At 37.7% G+C, this 17,856-nt stretch overlaps 1 protein-coding gene and 1 long non-coding RNA gene across 2 annotated transcripts in view; one reads left to right on the top strand and one right to left on the bottom strand.

Moving 5' to 3' along the window:
- Window positions 1–17,856, top strand: part of LOC137078812 (uncharacterized) — a 172,462-nt gene that overhangs the window by 4,958 nt on the left and 149,648 nt on the right. The window lies entirely within an intron of this gene.
- Window positions 4,023–17,311, bottom strand: rnd1a (Rho family GTPase 1a). The gene is made up of 5 exons (XM_067446507.1): window positions 17,025–17,311; window positions 16,582–16,669; window positions 7,810–7,919; window positions 7,270–7,404; window positions 4,023–7,188 (listed from the first exon to the last, which is right to left on the bottom strand). The coding sequence occupies exons 1-5, from the start codon at window positions 17,142–17,144 to the stop codon at window positions 6,943–6,945; spliced, it is 699 nt and encodes a 232-aa protein (XP_067302608.1). The 5' UTR covers window positions 17,145–17,311; the 3' UTR covers window positions 4,023–6,942.

The raw sequence follows: 17,856 nt of genomic DNA on the forward strand, positions 1-17,856 counted from the left end.
AATAACCATAAGACGTCATCTGCTAGAGAAGGGCTTCAAGAACAAAAAACGTCTTCAAAGGCCACGTCTCCTCCCACCACACAAACTTGCCCGTTTAGAATTTGCAAGGGAGCACCAAACATGGGACATTGAAAAGTGGAAGAAAGTTTTATTGTCTGACGAGAAAATTTACCTGGGGCTTCCAACGTTACTGGCATGACAAGGAGATCCCACCTGAGATGTTTTCTACGCGGCACAGTGGGGTGCTTTTTCCTTCAATGGAAAAATGGAGCTTCAGGTTGTGCAGGGCCATCAAACGGCGACTGGCAATGTGGATCTGTTGCAGCAGGCATCCCTCTTGACCGAGGGCCCCCGTCTGTGGTAATGGCTGGTTCTTTCAACAGAACAACGCTGCAATTCACAAAGCCCGCATGATGAAGGACTTCTTCCAGGAGATGGAGCAACCACATGGAGCAACGTTCCCACCAGCCTCCTGGAAACAGTTGCATCAAGCATGCAAGTTTTTGAAGTGATCAACAAGAACGGTGGGGCTACTCACTACTGAGTCCTTTCTGGACACTTAGTTCTGTTGTTCGTTTATTTTTGGGCTATGGTCTTAAACTTTTGATCAGGTGATGAACGGCCTGTGTGAGTTTAAATGCAGTTTTCAATAAATTGCTTACTCTCTATTTTTTGTCTCTTGCTCCTGTTTCTTCTTTTGGCATTTTGAAGCAGCACTTACAACACGGTTATGTTCCACAAGTGTAAAATGTGTAAAACTTGCAATGCATCTCCTGGTCTTAAGATTTTGTTCAGGAGTATATATAGTTTATATTACAGGAGTATATATAGTATAGTATATATAGTTTAATATATTAAAATAAAAGTAATCTATGAAAATCTATGTAATCTATGAAAAACTTATTTTATTTTGTGTTTGTTTAGCATTTTTTTTTTATATAGAATGAGTTTTTCCAAACGGCAGGCCCCCTGCAGTACCACCTCAAACACCCTGTTGTAGACCACTTCTTTAGTCTGTAACAACTCCAAATTCTCTAAAATCTATAACTTAGAAGTCTTTAGTGCTCATGCAGATAATGGTAAGCTATGGAAGCAGTTTTCTTAAAATATATTTTCAATCATCTGGCATATTGTGTGTTGCTGTGATACTTGATTGATATCTTATACACACGGAGTTGGAGTCAGGCTTCATTGTTGTATATGATTGTTTGGAGGACAACCCCCCCCCCCCCCTCCCCCCAGTATGTTCATGATACTGTAGCATATGCTGGCATATTAGGAAGTATGCCCCACCCTGCTGTGATTGTGGGCACTACTGCATGTGTAATGCACCCTGACCTAATTAGTTATTTACAGTTTCATGCATAAATAGACTCCATATGTTAACATTTGTCCTTAATAAACATAAATATCTCTTTTTAGCACCATATCCAGACTAATATGTACAGTACATGCAACTTTTTTCATAAAGCAGCTTTAGCAGACCTTATCATATAGGATTAGTTGTACAATTATATTGTTTGTTTCTGAAATCAAGCACCTGAGCCCGAGCATAGGACATCTGGCCAGTTTGTATTCCTTAAACTTAGTCACCTGTAACTAGCAAAAAAACCTGTGCGGTTTTAAATAGTCTAGACACGCATGGCCCTCCTGGCCTGTCCAAACCCAACCTACACTTTCTTCCTCCTCTATGGTCCAGAGACCCAGATGTCATTAAAGCATGGTTGGCTAATTAAACAGCCAAATATGCTCATCCATTATCAACATACCTTAGGGGTTCACCGTGACCTGTACATATGTGTACATGAGTGATAGTGGGGGTTGGGCATACCTCATGGGTTTTAGGGCAGCCTTGGGGACCCCCATGGCAAGAAATGGCCTATGGCAGTGCCAGTGCGAGAGAGATGCTTAAATGAGGGTATGTTTGTGCGGTTATTTTGTTCAGGAGCCAACACAGCAGAAATTAGCTGTGCAAGAGACTTGCACAGTGTTAAAATCACTGCAATTTACTCGCATTCATGTTGTTGCAAATCTGTTATTTTCTTTTGGTGGAACACAAAAAAAGATATTTTGAAAAATGTGTAAAAGTCAGTGGGATCCAATGTTGTTTTGGACACCATTTACTTTTATTGTTCAAAAGTACAAAAACAGGTCTTCAGATGACAGAATTTGTATTATTTTAAGCCAGGTTTTCCAAACGGGTTTGTGTGGAAATTGTAGGGGGCTTGTGAGGGAATGAAAGGGTAATAATTAAATATAAAAGTAATATTTATAAATAGTTTTAAAACAATAAAACGATGGTGTTTTATGTTATACAATGTGAAAAAAATCATTAAAATGCAATATTATAATTTTTATTATCAGAGGGTATTTTAAGTATTTGACATCAAATGAGTTTAATAAAAAAAATGAATGAAAAATGAATCACTGCTTTAGATGATGGCAGTGCTTATCCAAATGTAAAAATGAGCATGTACCAATGTTATTTGAAATCATTGTCCGATACTTTTAAATGAAGGAATCTGATTGCCAATATGCTGCGCTTATATCTAGAAGGGCATGCAAGTAATATAAATCAGAAATTGATGGTGATGTGAGTTAAGAGGATTCACATTGTTTATGCTAATATCTGAATACATTTAATATGCTGATTAATTTCTCCCGAGACATAAGGCCTGCAGTTGTGTGTGTGTGTGTGAGACTTGCTCTCTGCTCCAGTAAACAGACAGTCACCCTGACTGATTCAACAAGAGTTGACTGAGCTTGTTGCATCTAAACAGCAGTAAAAGTCTCCTATATATGAACATTAATACAGCATTCCTCTGATAATGTGTCTAAGAAGGCGAATAACACATTTGAAGGTCTTAATGCACATACTGAACACATTCTCCTGTCATTATGATCCGACATTGTTTCATTGTTTCTAGACGATCTATGGCATTGTTAGTGCTGGAGTCACGGTCGTTGGTTTGATGGCTGCGTGTGTGTTTTTGTGTGCAGACTGCAGCCCGTCTCTATGGCAGACTGCAGCCCGTCAGAGAAAATAAGTCTCCCCCATCATTTCATTCCCCCCTTTACTGATTTCTCCCGGGTTTATCTCGCTAGGTCTCTGCCTGATAGATACAAGTCATTGGTAATGAGCGGCATTCCTGTCATTCCCTTACTTTCCACCCAAACATTCCCAGTCTCACTCTTTTCTCTCTAAAGATCTGGGGTGTAGAAGACTTCAAGCAGCTGGAAGCTGCAGCTCTTTCCATAAGGATTCCCTCTGATGCTGTATTTTCTTGAAACTGTTTTCAACATTGATGATAAGGAATATTTCCTGAGCAGCAAATCAGCCTGTTAGAATGATTTCTGAAGAATCATGTGACCTGAAGACTGGGGTAATGATGCTGGAAATTCTGGGTTTTAAAATGCTAGGCAAGGGAGGTAGTGTCGTCTCAGAAAATAATCCACAGTACAAAAATAAAACGATGCAAAAATATTACAAAATATGAGATTTATTATATGAGTTTGATGGGTTGTGTTTTTTATTTATTTTTTGAACAGTGAATAAATGTTTTTATTATTATTATTTAACCTGGAAAATATGCCAAATACCACTGCATGTCACTGTTTAATATAAACGAAAATAGAAAACTGATACCTTAACAATATAACTTTTTTTATTGTATTTTTGATCAAAGAAATGCCGCCTGGGTGAGTGTGAGACTTTCAAAAACATTCAAACTAGTTTCACTACAGAGCTGACAGAAAAACATATTTATTTATTTAGGATTTTAGGATATAAGGTTTCCATTCGTTTTGACCAATAAGTAATTACCAATACTTTTTTGTGATTGCTGAATTCACTTTTATTGGCATGTTAAATATGTTATTTAGACTTGTTTCATTTCTCATATGTTGGTCTGCCACTGGATCTGCAAGTTTTAATCCATGTAAAAAGGTCAGTATAAGATGCAAAATTGTTTTAGATTAAGGGTTTTCTCTTTATGTGTGTTGGAAAGAAGGGAACATGGCAATTTACTGATCAAATCCGGGTTTTAATTCATTTAAGTGTGACACGACACCAAAGACAAGGGAAAATAAACATATTCAATATAAAATAGATTGTCTGAAAGTAAAGAATAAAACAGAACCAGCAATAATCAACCATAAGTTACACATTACATAGCACACACAATCATACTGTCTGTTTTGAAATGGTTTGCTTCACAGACAATATTTAAAGGGCTGCACAAAATTGGTTATGCACAACATATGTACGTCCAGAGACTTGAGTAACAAAAAGACTATTGTGGAGGTCCACCACTTCAAACATATGACATTAAAAAGGTGCTACTAAACCAAACAACAGTAACAAATTCATATCAAGATGATGTTCTTTAAACTAAAGTCATGAAAAAGCCGTTTGTAATGCTACAATGAGAAAATGTTCCCTTATTTTGACTTTTCCACCCGGTTTCTCTCTCCACTTCTCTAGAGTGGTTTTCGGACATGGAGTCCAGCTTATCTGACTTGTCTGTTGCTAAGCAATGGCAATCGCTATATAGCATGATGTGAAGCTGGTCAATGTTTGAACAAATAAACATTTAATAAAACAAAGTTCCATTCAGATGAGAATTTACAGAGTAAATGATATAGTAATGTAGTTCTGAGGTGTAGTTAAGGCAAGACCATTTTTATGTACAGTATTTTCATTCTCATTCTTGACCGAGTTTTCACAACATTTTGAGTTGACATTAATAATATTATTATTATAAAGGACTTTAAGACCACATTTCCTGCTCAATGACCTAATATCACCACCAAACAAAATGCTCAATAATGTGACTAGTAATTTTAATGCGGTTTCATCAGAACTTTTATCGAGATCAGGAAGTCCACTGATGACCAAAAGTTTGGGTTCTGTAAAATGTTGTTCTCTTATGCTCACCAAGGCTACATTTGTTTGATCAAAACAATTATTACAATTAAAAAATCCAGTCTTCAGTGTCACATGATCCTTCAGAAATAATTTTAATATGCTGATTTGATGATTAAGAAACGTTTATTATTATTATCAATGTCAAACTATTTTAATTGGACACATTTTTCCAGGATTCTTCGATTATAAAGTTCAAAATAACAGCTTTTATTTCGAATGGAAATCTTTTATAAATGTTTTGTCTTCAGTGTCACTTTTAATCAATTTAACGCATCCTTGCTGAATAAAAGTATTGATTTAAAAAAAAAGAAAAAATCTTAAGGCCAATTCACACTGCACTGACAGATTCTGTGAGAGGGAAATGGAAATCTGGTTTTGTCAATAAGTGTGTTACTGCTGTCGCCGGCTATTGCCGTTGGTCTGCTCTGGCTTACGCCGATTGACCGTGTTGAATTGGTGTTTGTCTGGTCTTGGAATATCTGAGAAGTGACATACTTGGCCTTTACTGACCCAGAATTTTTAAACAATAGTTTAAGTTATTCCCCAAACCATTTCTTTGATTGTATTAAATTTGATGAACTTGTATTAAATTAAGTTGGACCAGTAATTCTGAGGTCAGGTTTTTTATAATGCTGTCTCATCTGACTTCTCATTTCATTTCTACTTGTCCATAAGCCCAGAGTGAGGATTTAGTTGTTTTACGATTAAGCATTACACAATCAGGGGTTGTGGGATTTAAGACAGAGATTACCAAAATGAGGTTTAGGGTGAGAGAAGAGTACTCTTGTGTGACAGTGATCCAACCATATGCATCAGAATTGCTGGAACTGCAATGCAATCTAATGCCCAGCCCAGAGAATAACCAGTCGCTTTGCCACATGATGAGAAATCAGCTCTTTACAGGCCTGTAATTGAGAATTAGCTGTTGGGGCAGATTTTAAGATTATTGTTAAACAAAAGTCATCTGTCAAATTCAAAATGTCCTTTAAATTATGCAACATTGATCAGTTTTGGTGGACTGCAGTGTCCCTGAGTAATCCCCCATGACCTTCCCAATCCATCTTTATAATTACTTTAACGAAAGATTTTGTTTTCTAAAAAATAATTCCTGGAACATCTGGAAGGGGGTCTTTGTGGCAATAACTCCTGCTTTATTCAGAGAAAGGGAGCAGGCAATTCTCCTCATTGACTGAGATTTATGCCCCATTCTCTATGGGCAGAAAGTGTATGAAGGACTAAGAGAGAGATATATAGAGAGAGAGCATGTGTCAGCATGTCCAATACATCTGGATTGTACAAATGTGATTGGATGCTTTATCTATCAGATTTATAGCACTTTTTCAGGAGGACATAAAATCGTGTTTGGTTCCTCCCCACACACTTGCATGACTTCTAACCAGATAGTGTGACATTTTGATTCTTCGTAGATCAGTGCCAGAAGCGTCAGCAAGTTCAAGCAATGCATAATTCTGTTTTGAAACAGAAACTAATGCCAACCTGTATTCAATCATCTCACTTTCCAATCAACAATCACATCCGTGTTCACTAAAGTGCGTACTGTGTAACAGAAACTCATCCTCTTACCTTAAATATTAAATTACGTTCACAGCTCAAACCCGCATTCCCATACATGTATGCACACTAACAAATAAGATTACCCACAAAAATATTCAACAGTGTCCAATATACACTGTGTTTCCTTCTTCATCTGATTGATTGATCATTAATACAAAATGCAGTTCATGTAAAGGGAAATCAATCGATACTTTAGCATTAGGATGTGTAACAGCCAAAAACCTTGAACAATGGCAGCAGCTCTTTGTCGCAGGGATGAGCGAGTTTGCAGGTGGGGTGTCAGAATGGAAGAAAAACAACTTAAATGAGAGAGGGAGGGGTCATAAAAGGTCATGACCTCCCCTTCCCTCAAACAGCCCCCCCCCCAAACCAATCCTCTCGAAGAGCAAAAATGCGTGCGTTTTTTTTTCTTCTTCTGGAGCGGCGCACGCGGAGGGGGCTCACATGATGGAACAGCTCTTGGTTCTCTCCTTGCTGAAGGAGGAGGTCAGGAGCTCTGCCCTGCTGGGCAGGTGAAGGAGGCGTTTGGAGAGCCGGCGGGTGGGGCTTTGCTTTATGGGGGGCTGTAGTTTGTTGAGGCACGTGAGTGCTGCTGAGCGGAACACGCTGTGGATGCTCTTCTCCGATGTGAATGCAGAGCACTCCAGGTACACCTCCGCTCCTACCTGCTTTGCCAACAAGGTGCCCTACATACAAACAGAATGCAGTCAGAGATGGAAAAAGAGGCGAATAGTCTAGTTTACAGAGGGAGGGTAACACTGACTGACCTGCTCATGGGAGATGGGCGTCAGTCTCTGATTGGACAGCTCCATCAGTGTGCAAACATCTGTACGCAGGTCTGTCTTGCAGCCGACTAGGATTATTCTAGTACTGGGGCAGAAATCCATGATTTCGGCTTTCCACTGCAGGAAGAGAAATGTTAATATTGCAAAATCTTATTTTTAATAAGTATTTTTTCTTGAAAAGCAATGCTGTGTAAGAAAAGGATAGTTTACCTAAAAACTTTAAAAATCTTAGGTTCAAATATTTATTTTTTTGTCCATAGAATTGGAAAAAGTCATTGTTTTTGGGTGAACTATCCCTTTAAGTTGTGTTCAGATAGATTTAATCTTTAATATAAGTGCATTTTGTTTTACTTTCTTCACGCAAATATGGTCTGCCAGTGCAATGAGACAAAATGCACAATTTTTTTTATATTTTATGAAATGTTGCTTCTTAAACAAATTAATCTTATAAGGATTTTTAGATATTTTAACTATTCAAAAAATGTTTTTATTAAATTTAAGAAGTCATAAAATGTAATTCACCTTTTTCAGAGAGCTTTCGACGGTGTCAGGGCGACTTATATCAAAGCAGAGAAGAACAGCGTCTGCATCACTGTAGCACAGAGGCCTGACATTATCATAATATGGTGAACCTGCAGAAGCAACCAAACAACAAACATCAATAATGGAAACTTGGCATTAAATAACATTATACTATTACTGGTGAGAGAAGCAAATGTGACTAAAAATGGAATATCAAATCTGGCTGTCCTAATAAACAGAATCATATGGGAGGTCTTGCAGTAGGTATGTGCATGTGTGTGGGCGAATCTCGGAGATTCCTTTATTGACAGAATGAGTTACCGGGGAGGTCTTGTCCCCCCACACAGCAAACCTCATCTCATTCCGTAACTATGGCAACGGCATTGAATGATGCACACAAAACATTGTCATACTATAGCTCTATTCGATAGCAAATAAAACAAGTCCATTAAAGACACATTTCAACCAATATTCATGTATTTGTGCTTATTAGAGTATCGCCTCTCAGCTTAGATGTTGGGTGCTGTGTGAGCCTCTCTGGGTAACGTATTACTGCTGTATATGTAGACAGTGACTCAGGGTGCTTTCACACCTACCTTGTTTGGTCCGGATTTTCGGACTTTTCAGTTTGGTACGAACCAAAATTACAGGTGTGAAACCTCCCTCGGACCATGGTCCGGACCAAACAGACGAAATTTGGTCCGACGAAAAGAGGTAGTCTCGGTCCGGACCAAACTGATCAAAGGTTCGGTTCGTTTCTTGTGTGAAAGCATTTTCTGTATAGTTCGGACTTTCAGACCATTTACAGGAAGTTCTGGTGTAGGATTAGTGAAAAAACACAGATTAAACTCACAACACACGTGAGCAGCAGTGATCACGCAGCATTTTAAACAGAACCGCTTGTGTAGTCATGTCAGCTCGCGTGAACGGCGTGCTCTGCTTGTGAATAGTATATATATATATATATATATATATATATATATATATATATATATATATATATATATATATATATATATATATATATATATATATATATATATATATATATATTTCTAATGTCTGTGAGACAAGTAACGTTATGCTGAATTTCGGTTTATTTATGAGACCGCTCCAGTTCATGTGCAACGCAAATGATCACTCCGTCACGGGATGTCTGCTATATTATTTATTTAAGCTTATTTATTAAATTCAGGCAAATTATGAAACATTTATTAAAATTAAGATACAAAATACAAAGCTTTCTACAAAACAAATCCTAATGAAGTGGTCAAAATTATTTCTGACTCAATGTCTTTGACATATATTGCACATCTGTGCACGTTTCATAATCAATATAGCCTAGATGAAATTTAAAAATAACATTATAATATTTAAACATAACTATAAAATAAAACACATTGTTTGGCTAAAAAGCCTATCTTCTAGGAGCTCCTCCTTTCCTGTCGGCGCCGATAAAATGTTTGCACAACGAGGACGTTCATTTGGTGGATTTGCCTCGAGTATAGTTGGTGCTGCAGATAGTAGTGCCATAATATTAACAGTATTGCCAACGATATGCGTCTGTTCATTCATTCCTGTCAAAGTTAGCCGCTGAATTGACAACACACTGACGTCAGACGCACGTCCGCTAACAAACCAATCAATGTTAAGATGCAGCCCACATAGATGATGACGACAGGACGCCAGTGCGTCATGTAAAGTTCTTTGGTGCGCTGATATAACTGCAATGTGAAAGCAAACCAAAAAGAACCAAATGTCCAAACACAAACTTTGGTTCGGACCTCGGTGCGGACTTTCAGGTGTGAAAACACCCTCAGACTAGGTTTGGACAGAATATATGGCTTACCAGTAGAAAGATAAGAGAGATATGTCAAGACAAAACAATGACTCTTCATGCAATCTGGATAACACTATCACTCCATTAGACAATACAGCTCTCAACAAAAAGGCCATTCTAGCGAATTAATTTCAATTTAACTGCTTTAAACTTTAAATTTCACTGTGGTTGAGTTAATTCGTTTGCAAACAGATGAGGTTGGTTAATCTTAAATGGGTTGAAATTGTTATATTATGAATTGTTTTATATATATATATATATATATATATATATATATATATATATATATATATATATATATATATATATATATATATATATATATATATATATATATATATATATATATAATACAGTGAGAAAAATAAGTATTTGAACACCCTGCTATTTTGCAAGTTCTCCCACTTAGAAATCATGGAGGGGTCTGAAATTGTCATCGTAGGTGCATGTCCACTGTGAGAGACATAATCTAAAAAAAAAATCCAGAAATCACAATGTATGCTTTTTTTAAACTATTTATTTGTATGATACAGCTGCAAATAAGTATTTGAACACCTGAGAAAATCAATGTTAATATTTGGTACAGCAGCCTTTGTTTGCAATTTTGTTTGCAGTTTGCAAACTTTGTTTGCAGTTTTCACCAGGTTTGCTCACACTGCAGGAGGGATTTTGGCCCACTCCTCCACACAGATCTTCTCTAGATCAGTCAGGTTTCCGGCCTGTCGCTGATAAACACAGAGTTTGAGCTCCCTCCAAAGATTCTCTATTGGGTTTAGGTCTGGAGACTGGCTAGGCCCCGGCAGAACCTTGATATGCTTCTTACAGAGCCATTCCTTGGTTATTCTGGCTGTGTGCTTCGGGTCATTTTCATGTTGGAAGACCCAGCCTCTAACCCATCTTCAATGCTCTAACTGAGGGAAGGAGGTTGTTCCCCAAAATCTCGCAATACGTGGCCCCAGTCATCCTCTCCTTCATACAGTGCAGTCGCCCTTTCCCATGTGCAGAAAAAACACACCCTCAAAGCATGATGCTACCACCCCCCATGCTTCACAGAGGGGATGGTGTTCTTGGGATGGTACTCATTATTCTTCCTCCTCCAAACACGTTTAGTGGATTATATCTTACAGTGGACATGCACACACCCCTCCATGATTTCTAAGTGGTAGAACTTGCAAAATAGCAGGGTGTTCAAATACTTATTTTCCTCACTATAATATATATAATATATACTTTACATTTTAATTAAATTATGTATATATTTAAAACCAATTGCTTATTTTTTTAAGTTGAAAAATTATGAATATACAGTTGTCACTATAAATTGTATAGTTTATTTATACTTACATAATTAACTTATTTATTTATATATTTAAAACTAATTATATGTTTTATATCTTTTTGTAAAGAGTTCATGGATCTATTCAGACATAAACAACAATGGTAGGACATCTCCGTATATCTGTTCTACTAGGAGGCTATTGCTCTCGACAGCTGACTGTTTGAAAAACAAATTAAAATATTGTATATTCCTCTTAAATCAAATTTTCAATGATAAGAGCTACAGAAGTGGTCCACACCAGACCCTGTCAAAGGCTCGGTTGCAGCCTCTCATGCCCGTTTCCTCTTTGATCTGGAGAGTGTGTGAAAAGATGCCTAAAGCAGTGAGAGCCAGATGAGAAAATTCAATTAAAGCTTCTGTAATTAGTCGTGATTAGAGTGTGTTTGTGCACGTATGCTGATGAGTGTTTGAGCATCTACTGCTCTGCCAATGTTCCTCCTGTGCATCGCCACCTAACAAGGCTGTGCACAATTAACAAAGCCTAACTGGCGTAATGAGGGAATAGATGGGAGCTGCTTGATTGTCTTCTCAAGCTCTGATCTTATATGCAAGATTCTGAGTCAGTTGTTGTGCATGATAAAATCCAGTTACTTTTTCCTCTTCTGACCTGGATTCAGTGTGGTTACACTGAAAACAAATAACTTTTTGATTTGGTTACACAAAATTAATTTATTAATTTTCTTTTTTTATGTTTATTTCAGTTCAAATATATTGAGTAGTTTTTCAGATATATTCAAATCTTGATTTTGAGTAGATGGAAATTATCAGTTTGTATTTGACATTATGTTAAAAAAAAAGACTGTCTGCAACAAGCACAAGTAGAAAGATACATGTAGCCATCTATGACTTAACCATAGTCTTTAGCACAATCGTAACCATAAAAACTTAAACTTAACAAACTCTTTTTAACGGGAAGCATGACTGAACATTAAACACTCGCAGGTCTTTCCCTTCACTCAAAAACATATAAAATAACAATTAATTTCAACATTTAATGTATAGCAATTGTGTTGTTTTAGCTCTTTTAAAGGGGGGGTGAAACACTCAGTTTCAGCCAATCTCATGTCAATCTTGAGTACCTATAGAGTAGTATTGCATCCTTCATATCTACGAAAAGTCTTTAGTTTTATTATATTTATAAAAGAAATATAGGCTGTACCGAGTCTTTCCGGAAAAACCGAGCGCCTGGAGGCGTATCGTGTGGGCGGAGCTAAAGAATGACGAGCACACCCAAAGTGGTGACGTCCTCGAGCGTAGAGAAACCCAAGTATGCTATCGACCCATGTATGCTATCGATCGGATTCAGCTAATACGTGATCCAGAATCAGGCTGAAATAAATTGAACAGGAGAAACAGCAACAGCAGGACGTCCGTCTCTGTGGTATGTACTGTATTTAGTGGCCTGTCAACATTTGTGTGTCTTTACTCACAGTTTATGAGGACATGATTTGTTTATGGACTATTGTATGCGACTAAACCTTAGCAGTAGCAAGCAAAACGGTTTTGCACGTCAGACTAGTGTAACGTTATATAGAACAACAATGGAGTAACGTTAACCTTTAGCGCATTTGAATGACGAAGCACGCGATCGTGCCGTTTACTGATGTTTACTCACGCGACGAGCCAATAGCAGAGACATTTGAAGCAGTTTTACTCACCGGCTGCTTCCAAAGCGGGACCGAACCTTTATTGCTGGGACCGCTCCGTCAAAAACACACTTCTTTGGTATGATTTGGTGAAGTCCTGTAACAGCAGTGACCGTGGAAATCCGTGATGTTGTGAAGCTTCCCGTCATTTCTGCGTTCAAATCTGTTCAAATGCAGCGCTGCCTTCCGGGAATGCTGTGCTGAAACGTTGATATCACCCATAGGAATAAAGTGGAGCGGGAGTGCGGAGCGTCATAAGTGTTCACGGACGAGTGGATCTGCATCTGAGCGAGTGTTTATGGGGCGTGCATTTCCTCTCTCGCTCTAGTCACGCGCGCGCGCACCCTACCGGGAGAAGAGCCCGTACGGCCCATACAAGGACCTTCCGCTCTATTAACGTCAAACCGAGCCATACTCGAAAAAAACTCTGAAACTTGTGAGAAACCGGAAGAAGTATTTTTGACAAAGAAATACACCATCAAACGTCTAACATTAGTTTTTGAAACTGTCTATGTTTAGGATGGGAATCCAAGTCTTTAACAGTGTAAAAAGCTCAGTATGCATGAAACAGCATTTCACCTCCCCCTTTAAGCTCAGGTAATTTGAACAAGCTGCAAAAATCTTTTTTCCAGCATAGTTTGTTTGACAGTTTTTTCGGTATTCAATAGTTATTCCACTAGTTTCACTGTTCCAGGGTCAATAATATGACTGGGAAATTCCATGAGTGTTTTTAACATTCCATAATGAGATGAAATGCATGGCAGGAAATACCTTGAGGCAGGAAGTCTTGAACTTGTCTTAAAGGGATAGTTCACCCTGAAATGAAAATAGTAATCTTTTACCCACTACGCTGTTGTTCCAATCCCCCCTGTCTTTCTATCTTTTTCGGACCACAAAAGGCACATTTTTTTAAAACGACCTGCATGCCTTTATATAATGGCAGTGAATGGCAACCAGTCCAAAACTTTACACAAAGAATACAAAAAGTATCACGCACTGACACAGTTAGACGCATGCCATATGTGGAAAGTGTTCCGGAGAGCATACGTTTTTTTCCGAGAAAGAACCCGTATTATTCATTCAAAATTCTGAGCACGGCCGTTATATATATAGTATATATATATAGTATTCTTATTATTTACCTCTTAGGAAAACTGTGTTTATTTCTATTGAGTGATAGAAGAAGACTTATTTCTCACCATTATAAAATGGTGAGTGTGTGCTTATCCTAGCTGGGTGCCATGATAACTGTGCAAGTTATAGTAAGCATAAGCGGCTGCTTACGACTCTTGCCCTCCCAGGAATAAGCAAAGAGTAACGGTCGAGCTCAGTATTTTGACTGAAAAATAAAGTATAGCATGCCCTCTGAACACATTCCATATGTGGCGCACGTCTCACTGTATCAATGCGTGATACTTTTGTATCCTTTTTGTAAAGTTTTAGCCTGGTTGCCATTCACTGCCATTATATAAAGGAGCGTGTGCAGGACGTTTTTCTAAATTTCTCCTTTTAAATTCTGAAAAACATAGATGGACATAGGGCATTGGAACAACAGCAGGGTGAGTAAAATATTACTTTATTTTGATTTCAGGGTGAACTGTCCCTTTAAGGTTTATTCAACCAGCTCTCTCTCTCACACTCACACTCACACACACACACACACACACACACACACACACACACACACACACACACACACACACACACACACACACACACACACACACACACACACAGTGTTTTGCTCAAGTACTCAAAAATGGTTTTAAGCCAGTTATTTATGTCTTTTCTTTTGCTGCAGTGTGTGAGTAGGAAATATCAGTTTACATTTCCAAATATTCCTTTTGCCATTAATTGTAATAACCCAGTGAAGTTTTTGTATGCTTAAGGAGTCTGACGACAGCTGATCCTGATCACTCTGTCAGGGTTTTTTTCTGCAATAACAACTGACCAGATGTACTTTAATGTACGTCATCCTTTATTTTGCTAGCAAAATGTCCCATTTGCTGCAGGTCAATTTTTTTTATTTCCCTTAAATTGTAAGGTTCTGTAGAAAATAACAAAATTTGTAGAAAAAACTATAATCTCCCATATTCGGCACCTATTTTAGAAATGCAACATTCTATCCACTCATCCTAATAGTACACTCAGTCAAGCTGTCAGGCATGACAGTTAACATTCAGATCCATCAGGCATCACTGACTGATATGTTACACAACGTGCTACACAACATGACCCTAAAGATCCCAGCTTTTCACTCAGCATGCAATGACAGCAGCTACGGAATTTAAGAATATTAAACCCATACACTGTAACAGATTAATCTCAGTTGAAATATCAGTTATAAAATAAGGGCATTTTGGGAGGCCATGAATATCCTGTGATACTTGAACACACACACACCACTTACAAAGATAAGCTAAAAGAGGATGGTTGGGTACATAATTGGTATGATAAAAGTAATATTAATTTTGAGAAGATACACCTAAAGCCTAATTAAAGAGAGAGTTTACCCCCCAAAAAATCACCAATTCTTTGAACATGCTTTGTTTATAAATTCTTCAAAATATCTTTGTTTGTATTTTTGTTCTGCAGAAGAAAGTCATGCAGGTTTTAAATATGATGGTGAGTAAATTGTGACGTTTTCTTTTTGAGGTGAACTATCTCTTTAAGCGATGTCTTTTTCACTTAAAGGTCTATAAATCCAAACTAAAGCAACAAGACTATCAGAAGAACATTCCATGTCTTAATACTAGATAAGAATGTAAGAGCTATCAGCTATTCTGCTACTAGCTCAATCATATACACAGGCAAACACACATACTAAACGTTCCCTGTCTAAACCTTGACACTTTATTGAATCTGATAGTCAAAATCACAATCACTAAAACAGGAGCTGATCTCTGTAATCCACTTCAGATAGAGGCCACCTACGTCATCAAAAAGGCTTTGCATGTCACAGTGAGACATTCCAAAAACCCTGTGCTGTCCTATACACAGCCCTGTTTATTTTAATAACCAATCAGAGATCTAGTCTGATACAGAGGCAGACAGAAGGTGAAGACGGCACACCGCAGCGTCTGACGCCTGAGGATAGGTCTCAGGTGTTGCAGCTGCAAGATGCTCTCGCACACGTACCGCAGCTTCACATATGTCAGCTTGCCTTTCCTGACTCAGGGCTCAGGTGCTGATGGTGTGTCTTTCCTGTAATGTCTGACTGACCCACTAGCCTAATAACAGTCAACACAACAGCTGAGAAATGCATGTGGTAGGTTTACAGAAAGTCATTTTGTAAAGTAACATTTATTTTAATGCTAATCTATTAAAACATATAAATCAGGGCGTGGCACTTATAAAGAAGCATTTTGTCTAACTGAAAGTAATTCATAGAAAAAAGAAGCAATGTAATGCAAGATTGCTTTAAAGACTATTAAAATATCACTGAACAAAACAAGTGCAATTTATAGTCAATTAGGGACATGGGCTACTTCAATGAGTGTAGATTTGATATATATGAATTGTAATGATTTTTTTTTGCATTGTACAAAATTAGAGCATTGATGAACATTTCATTAGCTTTTAGTTTTAAACACCTTTTTGCCTGAACATATACTTTATTCACTATTTGCATCCAATTTCTGTTTGTTTTATTAATTTTCATTTATGTCCAGACAGTTAAAGTCCAACACAACACTGACTTTTTTGTATGAAAAAAAGCCCCATATTTTTTCAGAATAGCATCTTTTGTGTTCCACAGGAGACAGTCTTACAGGTTTAAAACGAGTACATTACGACAGAATTTTCATCTTGTATCTTTTAATGATATTTCTTAAAACTGGTGTCACGTGTAAAACTTTACACGTAATATTTGTTACACTTACATGTTACTTAAATCAGTTTAAATGTCCTGTTATGTAATCAGGTGTTAGTCGGTGTTTCTGTCTCACCTGACGTGTCCCATAAACTAAGCTCCACGCGCTGCTCCTCTAATTCCAGTCCAGCTGTGTAGTTCTCGAACACTGTCGGGACGTATGTCTGTGTGGGGGGTAAAACACTTTATTTAATGACTTAATCATTTAACATTTAAAAACACTTCGCTCGTTTCGTTTATAACGTTATATTAACCTATATATCATAGGTTACGATGGTTTTGTTGCAAACATTTAGATTCCCCCCTCAGCTTCAACACGTGCACGGCACACAACACATATGAGAAAGATACACGGAGTATCACCTTGATGTATGAACATACAGGATAACCAAACGCAGTGCGCAATAATGTATCAGTATATTGCTGCATAATGTCATAAGCATCCAAGAGCATTACTATCGATAATAGCCTACACATCATTATCCGCTCTATGAATACGTGAGAGAGAGTAGGACATACCTCAGGATAACAGTCTTTGGCCAAGACTTGCAACATAGCAGTTTTACCGCACTGCACGTCTCCTACTAAAACCAGTTTACAACGCATTACCAAAGGCTGGCTGATTCTTCTCTCCTTCATTGTAAATAACACGGTCCTGTGCGCGATGGCTTTCTTGTATGACGGCCCTGGGCAGTTTGTTCAGACCGCATTGGGGTTTGGACTAAATCACCACGAAAGAGAGAAATACGGCACTGCGGCAATTTATACAGCTCTGTTATCCAATCAGAGACGCGCTCTCCTGTGCGCGCTCGAGTTCCACTGCCCCCGAAATGCGCCCACCCTGCTGGAGTCTGCACATTGATTTAGCCGATATTAATTCGCCTCTTGCATCTATAGCAACTGTAACAAAATATGAAAAGGGAAGGTTTTGTACGAAAGTTTACGCGGAAGCCGTGAAAATATCATTATAAACGTGAGAAAACATAAAAGTTGAGAAATTACATCTCTCTAAAAGAAAGTGCGTTATACGTGCATAGACCTATCTTAATGTAATAGCCTGCTACTATAAATAAAAAATGCTCCACAAAATAATTATTCACCTCATTAATAATAATATTATGTAATATTAATAAAACCCAGTCAGCAATATAATGAAAAATAACAGACAAATTTGTTTTGCAAAGTGTACATAAGTTAAGTATTCATATTGACCAAATAATTCTCTAAAGGATACTTTAAAGTATATATTTTTTCAAGCAAGTGAAATGTTACAAATGAACAGGAAGCTGGAATTAAAGAACTATGTTGCACAGTAGTCTTCAGTAGATCACTTTTAAATGTTTGATTTGTG

Source organism: Pseudorasbora parva, chromosome 6 (assembly GCF_024679245.1).
Source record: "Pseudorasbora parva isolate DD20220531a chromosome 6, ASM2467924v1, whole genome shotgun sequence".
Lineage (NCBI taxonomy): Eukaryota > Metazoa > Chordata > Actinopteri > Cypriniformes > Gobionidae > Pseudorasbora > Pseudorasbora parva.

What these genes read in the sequence shown, in the direction of transcription:
- rnd1a (XM_067446507.1), bottom strand. Translation starts at nt 17,144, where the DNA reads ATGAAGGAGAGAAGAATCAGCCAGCCTTTGGTAATGCGTTGTAAACTG. An exon ending in TCGAAAGCTCTCTGAAAAAG is followed by an intron (nt 7,405 to 7,809) that starts GTGAATTACATT and finishes CTCTTCCTGCAG; the next exon opens with TGGAAAGCCGAAATCATGGA. An exon ending in CGCCCATCTCCCATGAGCAG is followed by an intron (nt 7,189 to 7,269) that starts GTCAGTCAGTGT and finishes GTTTGTATGTAG; the next exon opens with GGCACCTTGTTGGCAAAGCA.